General features: G+C 45.6%; 1 protein-coding gene across 1 annotated transcript in view; it reads left to right on the top strand.

Annotated features, from left to right (window-relative positions):
- The window catches only part of LOC109302001 (shugoshin 2-like), a 33,788-nt gene extending 26,724 nt beyond the window's left edge, over positions 1–7,064 (top strand). The window contains exons 10-11 of the mRNA XM_019523450.1: positions 5,477–5,603; positions 6,823–7,064. Coding sequence (XP_019378995.1) covers positions 5,477–5,603; positions 6,823–6,925 — 230 coding nt within the window. The 3' untranslated portion in view covers positions 6,926–7,064. The remainder of the gene's footprint in view (positions 1–5,476; positions 5,604–6,822) is intronic.
- The last annotated feature ends 2,129 nt before the right edge of the window (positions 7,065–9,193 follow it).

Below are 9,193 nucleotides of genomic sequence, written 5' to 3'. Positions count from 1 at the left end.
GTTCAGGTCACCCAGGATGACCTCATCCTTTGACCTAACTACCTCCGTGAGCTGACTTACGAATTTCCAGTCTAGCTCTTCCCCTTGGTTGGGTGATCTATAGTAGACCCCCACTGTTAAGTCCCTTTCCCCTCAACTTCCTTGTATTCTAATCCAGAGCACTTCAGTGTGCCCCTTCTCTGACCCAGTGCCACTTGTCGAGAATGTATATTTCTCCTTGATGTAGAGCACCACACCCCCACTTCTCCCTGTCCTATCCTTCCTGTACAGCCTATAGCCCTTGATATTCATTGCCCAATCGTGTGTTGGGTCCCACCACGTTTTGGTGAGCCTCACTATGTCTGGGTTGATGTCGGCTAGCAGGAGGGCGAGTTCCTCCTGCTTGTTCTCCATACTACGAGCATTAGTGTAGAGGCATTTGAGGCCTCCTGAAGATGCGTGCACTGGCCCCCTAACCTCAGTACTACCCAGGCCCCTGTTGCTTACCTGGGTATTTGTTTTGCTCGTCGTCGGTCTAGGCTGGGCTGTTCTTGTGGGTGACGCTTGGTTTAGTGGTCCAGAGCTTCCTCTGCCCTCGTCTTCCCCTTCCCCTGACAAGCCTAGTTTAAAGTCCGCCAGAGGAGATCAGACAACCTAGAAGAGAACACACACTTACCTTTGGGGGGAGGGTGAAGCCCATCCCACCAGAGCATGTCTCTTGTCCTGATGTGTGGGTCGTTGTCTAGGAAGCCGAAGCCCGCCTCGAGACACCATTCTCAAAGTCACAGTTGACCTCTCTGATGCAGGTCTCATGTCATCTTCCACGTCTGCTCACTGGTAGGACAGAAGAGAATACCACCTATGCCCCTATCTCCTTCAGCACGCCCCCCAGAGTGTGGTAGTCTGTCATCAGGTGATCAGGGCTTCTCCTGGCTGCATCATTAGTGCCCACATGGATTAGGACCATGGGTGGGCCGGGTAATGGCCCGGATCATCCCCATCACATCCCGAATCTTTGCTCCGGGCAGGCAGTAGACCTCGCGTATCGAGGGGTCCTGGCAACAGATGGGACCCTCTGTACCTCTCGGGATGGAGTCACCTATGACGATCACTCAACGTTTCTTTCTCTGGGTCTGCTTAGCTTGTTCAGCCTGTTCAGAGTGTGGAGTTGCCTCCTTTGGAGGTTTTCTCCTCTCCTTCCTTCTCCTTGTTGCTGGAAAGGAGAGGCAAGCATGGGTCCCCTGGGTCCATAAGAGAGAGGAATCCTATCCTCAGACTTGATCTATGCTGTAGCTGCTTCCAGCTGTATAGATCCATGCTATACAGCCACTGATCTATGCTGTAGCTGCTTCCAGCGCTAGCCCTGCATGGTGTCTCCAGGAAATGGAGAGGCACAGTAGGGCCGTTTTGACCTGCATCTACTGTCGAGTACTAATGACATTAAAGAAGGGTTGTACAAAGCTTGGGGCTGATGTGAAGCCTTTCCAGTCAGTAGGTTTAGAATCCTAATCTATAAATAGGTCCTTAGCCCATAAATAGGCTGACCAAACATCTCATTTTCACTAAAATAGTCCCACTTCAAACTCTTGTCCCAGGTATCCCATCAGTTTAATCAAATGAGTGACTTTTGTTATTCAGCAGGAGGCCCAGAAAATGTGTTTTTAAAAAAAAAAAAAAAAAAGACTGATCTCTGGTGCTCCCTTCTACACTCCCCTTTGATCTTCAGTGCATCCTCTGAGCTCGTCCGTGCGATCAGCTGAGCAGGGAAGGAGCAGAGTGTCACAATGGGAGATTTAGGATCACCCCATCCATAAATGTTTACTGCATCTTTGTTTGGCTTAAGTTACTTGGGAATTTACTTGTATTTTTGCTAGAATTTCTGGATACTGTTTGCAGTTAAAGAAAAAGCTGAGGACCATTGTAGGCGTTTGTTCTTTTTGCATCTCTTCCTGTTTTGGGAACTGTAGGCATGTCTGTTCATCTGAAATGTCTTTAAACCAGTGGTTCTTGACTTTTTCAGGGTCAGGACACCCCACCACCACTTTTTTTGATTGCAGCAGCATCCCTAGCTGAGAACCACTTTTGGTGCTACCTCGGCTTACCTGGGTGCTTCTCAGCTGGGTTTGGCTGCTGGGAAGGGATGTGCAACTGTGGTGCACAGGCTGCCTGGGAAGTGTTGTGCCATGTGTGTTTGTTCTGCCTGCATGAGGGCTTTCTGATCAGTTTGAAGCAGGCAGGAGCTGTCTTGTGCGGTGGAGCTCTTCCTGGTCTGGCACCCCAATTGCTGCAGGACAGCAGTTCCCAACCATCGGGCTGCAGCCCAGTACTGGGCCCTGCTTGGACCCCCTGCTTGGACCCCCTGTCTGTTCGCCCCGGCAAGCAGTTTCCTGCTGGCAGTCACTTGCAGGGTTAAAGCTGGCTAGTAGGGCAGCCCTGGGAGGTGGGCAGCCAGCTCTGTGTGCCCTGCCCCACTCCTGCCTCCTGTGAGTGGGGAGATGCAGGTAGGGAAATGCCCAGGACAGGGAGGCGGCTCCGCTGCTTGCTCCTAGGAAAGGCAGCGGTGCCCCTTCTTCCCAGGCAGCCCTAGCTGGATCGCTTTGGGCCACTGCCTGTGCAGCCCTCTCCCCTGCAGGGTCTTCTGGTGCTCACACCCAGGTACAAAATTTAATTATTTACAAATGCACGTATTTAAACATTTACATATTCAAATATCTATACATTTAAATATGTAAACTAGATTGTTTCTATACCTGGTCTGCCAAAATTCTTTGAGTGAGTTTTCTAGTCTGCCATATAAAAAAGGTTGGGAACCCCACTCCAGGAAACAGAAGCAGATGGGACAGTTTCATCCATGCCTGTTTCCTGGAGATGTGGGGGCAAACGGGTAACAGAAAGAGCTGTACAGCATGAGACAGCTCCTGCCTGTTTTAAGCTGACCAGAAAGTCCTAATGTAGGAGCATGTGAAGCACTGAACACTGTTGCTGTGGCACCCTTGGGGGCTCTTGCAGAGCCCCAGTTGAAAACCACTACTTTAAACAATGTTGCTTACTCAAGCAGCTCTTGTATGTCTGAGAACTGGCTCTAATTTATTTGCATTGTTTTGGCAAAGAATAGATAATTAGAGGCACTGAGATTTGCTGTTGGAGGTTTAGATCTTGTTGTAGCTCCTGCCTGAAGACAGGTGCGTCAAACTCACCTCAGGCCCCAATTCAGATCCAGACTCTAATGGTGGTCCATTCTGGAATAGCAAACTAAAGGAAAAAAAATACTGCATGCAGGTTAGGGTTTTTGTGTATGATGGGGCTCAAGTTAGTGTAACTTGTGTTGGGGCTTGTTTTAACAGCTAAGTTATGGAATAGGGAAAAATGTGACTTGTAGCAGCCTGAGCTCTGGTTTACATGAGATTTTTTATTTATTTTTTTTTCCTGACAGTATAGTTAAGAGTTGTGAGAAGATCATACCCTCCTGCCAGCAGAATCACTGGCTTGGATGTATCTATGCCAACAGAAGAGCACTTTTACTGGCTTATCTAATGGTTTTCAGGGGGGGCCTTGTGCTTTCAGGGCAACATGTTCTGATATATGCTTACTCCTCTAGGGGCAGAGCAAAAGTTAGCTTCAGTAGCAACAGCCCTTTAGCTTTGCTTTTATGAAAGTCAGTGGGATGGGCTTAATCATGGCTAAGCATTTTTTAAACCTTCATCCTAGAGTGATAGATAGGAGAGCACCTTCCACATAGTGACCACTTGAATGATTCTTTTTTTGCCTCATAGACAGTAGCCTAAATACCATTGGGTTATGTGGACATCTGCCCTGGGTTCCAAGTTAGAATGGGTGCTGGTCTTGCCCCCTACTCCTGCAAAGACTACACCCCAGCACTACACCTATGTCAAGAACTCTTTAAGATCTTTAAGAGCAACAACCAGGGCAGGCAGAGCATGCAGCAGAAATAACAACCACTCAGCTGGGGACTGCTTAGGAGTTCCCAGCCTGGGTAAGGCTACTGCACCTGCAGCCCATGCCCTGGCCCCCTGCTCACCTGCAGCACATGCCTCAGGTGCCAACTCTGCTTGTTACATCACTACACATAGACTTCATATGCATCAATAATCCAACCCTTTGGAGAGATCTCTTTGATCATGGAAATATTTTGTTGCCACCTTGCTTTGGAACGCATCAAAATTGCAATTTTAGTAAGGTTAATGTAAGTGTTTTTTGTGGGTTGGGAAAACATGCTCAAGGGACTTATCTCTACTTGGGTGCCTCTACATGTGCCATTAGGGGACAGCAATAAACTATGGAGCTTATTGCTCCAAAAAACATTGTTTTGCTTATTGCACCACAGTTTATTGCTCCCTGGCATGCAGTTTACACATGCGCCTGGCTGGTAGGACATTGAGCCAGGTCACTACAGCCCCAGTTGGCACAGGACCCAGGGGGGTCAATCTGCCAGCCCAGGGCTGCCCCGTCTCAGCTTAGTGTGCTGCAAAGGGGATGGGCATGAGGGTGGCAGGCAGCCTTGGCACTAAAGCACCCTTGTGCCCCAGCCAGCCAGCTCAACATCTATGGGTGTGCTGCTCTGCGTGGAAAAAATTCCACAGCAGGGTAGGACTTGTAAATACAAATACCCTGCTGTGGAGTTTATTAGTTTCATGCACCCTGACACACATGTAGACACTGAGATGTTTACTGCACAGTTAATTATTCAACTGCCCACTAAACGTTTTGTGTAGATGTGACCCTTGACTCCTTCTCTAACTGTACTACAACACTGCACATCGGGGGTTGATGGAACTATCAGAGGAGCTGATGGATGCAAAGAGCTGAGTTGTAGCAATATGGGAACTTTGTAGGTGTTAGTTTTTTTTCTGCCTCTGAGAATGGATTTAGTATGTTGTATTCTCCCTAACTATAGGCATTATCTACCATGTTGTAAAGCCTGTATGTGTACTCTAACGCTTATAACACAAATATTGAAGCTTGTTAATGAATATTAGAAAGTGTTTTTATGATCGTATCTTGTCCATTAGCTTATTTTACTATATAAGCTTTTTAGGAAATGCTGCAGTTTCCCTCAGATTAAGCATGTAGCATTGGAATTATCCCAGATAGCTTTGATGCCATAAACACCTTTAGTGTAGTTGTTCCTCTTTTACCTGCTTACTATCTCTTTTAACTTGTAAATTCTGTAAAGTAAGAATTAGTTGCATGGCCAAGCCTAATCCAATGGGCTTTAGCACTGATTGGAGACTGGAGGCAGTTACTTCAATAAAAAATTATCAATAAACTGGATTTTGAAGAATCTGGTTTTAGATAGGAGAGAGTAGTTATGGATGCTGTATTAGCCCACAGAAGAGAATGGTGCTACATCAACATTTGAAGAATTCTGGCAAGAAGCTAATTTTTCTCTTCTCATATGTGCAAATAGTATCTTGGGGTTCAGTCAGTGATTTGTAACAATTGAATAACTTCTTTTCAAATGTAACTATCTTGACAGAGATCAGAGTGTTGCAGGAGCTGACCAACACCAGTTTTTTATTGTCTGGTAGCTCTGAAGAAGCTTCAGCACGTCCGAGTAGACAGAGGCGGGATCCAGCTTGTTATAAAGAACCAAAGCTCAATAGGTTGGTATTTGTTTATCCTACAAGCTACCTCTTCCCTAAACTTTGTTTTGGAATTGGGTACGTGAGGAAATGGGCTTTTCTTATATACATGCAGAACCATTATTCCTAATGTTTGGAATGGCTCTGCTCCCCCCTCATCTCGCCTCCAAGAAACATAGAGAAAGAATGTTAACGCAACAAAAATAAACGGATCCCTGAAATATGTATATGTCGTAGGACCTGATCTCACAGAAATCTGCCTAGATAGATCCTCCAGCCTGCCTGGGATCCCTTTGAAACCAATGGGAGGCTGAGCGAGAGTCTCTGTGCGAGTCTGCAGGCCTGGGCCCTTCCCAGGTGACTGCATAGCTTAATCTTCAGCACTCATCCTTTCGATATTTCTGGCCTCCACTTGCTTGTACCACATTGACCATATTGAGTTTAGGCCACAGGCTTGCACGGGAACCTGTTAGCAAATCCGATGACGTACTGTGCCAGGGGAATGTCTAGCACCCACTTCTGCTACTATAATTACTTTTATTGCCTGCCAAGATTCATTATTTTTTAAAATTAGACTAAAACTGCATTTGCACACATTCCTTTGGGTAAGAGATATTTGAGCTGTGATGTTCAGTCAGTCATGAGGCAAGTATTCAGTTTCATAAATATACTAGACCTATTAGTAGAAAATAATATTTATACTTAATATTCTTAGACAAACATTTATGTGTATTTATAATAAAGATACAAATCCTATTTTCAGTCAAGTTGTTGTGGAGAATACATGTGTGTACCCTCTGTCAGAAGAAGACTTTAAAGGTTTGATACTGACATTTCTGTGGGTGCATCAGAGTACACAAAGCAAGCAATGGCTGCTGATTTCCCTATATTGTGAAACACAATCCCTCTGTCATTATTGTGGGCAACATTTTACCACTTTGAGGATAGCTCTGTTTTATATTCATAGCTTTCTGTGGAAGGCCTTGCCTTGCTAGGGGGTTATACCTCTACAGCCTCCTGTTTGGATGCAGTTGCCATTATAAAACTCTTTATAGACATAGGTATTCCTATTTTGGAGGCGGGATAAGCTATATCGATATGAAACTTTTGGCTTTTACTAATTTAGCTATTAAGTTAAGACGGGAAGCAAATCTCCAAACCAAAAATAGCTTTAATAGTAAAACTTACATATATACTAACTAAGACCAAGACCATAACCATTTGACTTGTTGTTTTTCAGCAAATTGAGGCGTGGTGATCCATTTACAAGCACAGACTTCCTGTGTTCCCCTGTCTACAAAAACAAAAGGAAGAATGTATCCAAAGGACATAAGTCCAAGTAGATCAGGTGGAAAGAAAAAATGCCTTCATTGAACTGTATGCTGTGATGTACATGTGTATTAAATCACTGCTTTTAAAAACAACGAGTAAATATTTCCTATACTGAATGTCTGTCAAATCAAATAGACACCTATCCAGCAACATTTTGTTGATCAAGTTGTCTTTTTTACCTTTGCTTGCTTACGTGTAAACTTGTTAGACCACACACACTTTTTTTTTAATTGTATTTTAAAATGTAAATAAAACATCATTTTTACTCCTATGCACCAGTGATGTTATTTTATTACTCCTTTACTACATTATTGAGTTAGGCTGGAAATCTATCCCAGTTTTTAATAATGGAGTATTAACTTCAATAATGAAGTACAGCAAAAGCTGTGTTATCTGGCATCCAGAGGGAATGGGGGGTGCTGGTTAATCAAATATGCTGGTTATCTGAGAGGGGTCTGTTCGGGCCGCCGCCCCTCCCACTGCTTCTGGTGCCCCAGAGCTTTCATGCCCTGGTGTCAGCGTGCTGGGGGACAGGAAGGGGGGCCCCACACAGGCTGCTTTGCCCCGGGCTGTGGGACTCAGTGAAACTGGAAGTGCCACGGTAGGACTTCCAGTTGCGCTTTTGCAATGTTAGTTGGCATGCTGATTAATAAAGTATGCCAGTTAATAAAGTGCTGGATGGCACAGCTTTTATTGTATTTTAATAATGGGGTATAAATTTTAAAGGGTACTTGTTAAAGTTAACACACTTAAACAGCTGTTTAAATTTGCTGATGACACCAAAATTTGGGGGGAGGTGAGCACGCTAGCAGGGAGTGAGAGATTGCAGAAGGATCTGGATAGGTTACAGGGGTGGGCTAACAGGAACAGGATGCGTTTCAATACGGACAAGTGCAGGGTGTTGCACTTGGGCAGTAGGAACCAGCAGCACACTTACACAATGGGGAACTCCCTACTTGAGAGCACGGAGGCAGAAAGAGATCTTGGAGTCATTATTGACTCCAAGATGAACATGGGCCGACAATGCGAGGTCATGGTTGGCAGGGCTAACCGGACCTTGTCGTGCATCCTCAGGTGCATCTCGAGTAGAGCCAAGGAGGTCCTCCCCCTCTATGGGACACTGGTCAGGCCACAGCTGGAAATAGGGCGCACAGAACTGGACACAATACTCAAGAGGGATGTGGACAACATTGAGAGGGTCCAGAGGAGGGCCACCCGCATGATCCGGGGACAACAGGGCAGACCCTACAGTGAGAGACTGCGGGACCTGAACCTATTCAGCCTCCACAAGAGAAGGCTGAGGGGGGACCTGGTGACCGTCTATAAACTCACTAGGGGGGACCAGAAGGGTTTGGGGGAGACGCTGTTTCCCCTAGCGCCCGCTGGCATAACAAGGAGTAATGGGCACAAGTTGATGGAGAGGAGGTATAGATTGGACATCCGCAAAAACTACTTCACAGTTAGGGCGGCTAGGAGCTGGAACCAACTTCCAAGGGAAGTGGTGCTGGCCCCTACCCTGGGGGTCTTTAAGAAGAGGCTGGATGCCTACCTGGCTGGACTCATTTGAGTCCCGTTTTTTGTTTTGGGGTTTTGTTGTTCTCCCGCCCTGGCGGGGGGTCGGGCTAGAAGATCTACTAGGTCCCTTCCGACCCTAAATCTATGAAACTATGAAGCTTCAGGCTGGATTGGCCATTTGTGAACCAAAAAGGCCACTCACTATTCTGTACTTAGTTCAGCAGGATAAATTGGACTTGATTTTCATTCCTGTTGGCAGGATTCCTTATTGCACTGAAGCCAGTAATGTTGCACCCAGGGAAATGTGATGTAAGAGGCAGAAACTGAGCCCAGCCTCTTTCACTGGTACCAGCAAACTTCAAACTTTGTTAGTCTTATATTTCTAGACGATTCTGAATATTCTATAAATGAGGGTCATAGCCCTCCGATATGAGAAACACAAATAACATACCAGCAAAAAGGTTTAAAGTGTCATTGCAATGCATGTAACAGGACAGGGCATGGAATAAGGGGCATGTCAGAATGTTACAAAACAGCCAATTCGTTTTATTGGAGATCAGCCATCTCCCAAGTCGGGGTCATATGAGTTCACAAAATTTTTGCCCAGATCTGAACAAAATACAGGATGAGGTTGGGGATGGGGGAATAAAATATTTGTCTAAAGTAAATGATTGACTACCTAAGTCCTATAAACCAAACCTCTGGATTACTCAGTCAGGCTGTGGTGAAATTGAGTGTGACCTTGGGGAGGGAATGGATTCATA

The sequence above is a fragment of the Gavialis gangeticus genome, unplaced genomic scaffold (genome assembly GCF_001723915.1).
Source record: "Gavialis gangeticus isolate Ggan-Ray unplaced genomic scaffold, GavGan_comp1, whole genome shotgun sequence".
Lineage (NCBI taxonomy): Eukaryota > Metazoa > Chordata > Crocodylia > Gavialidae > Gavialis > Gavialis gangeticus.
Note: the sequence above shows the minus strand (reverse complement) of the source record. Positions and strands in the feature narration are given on the sequence as shown.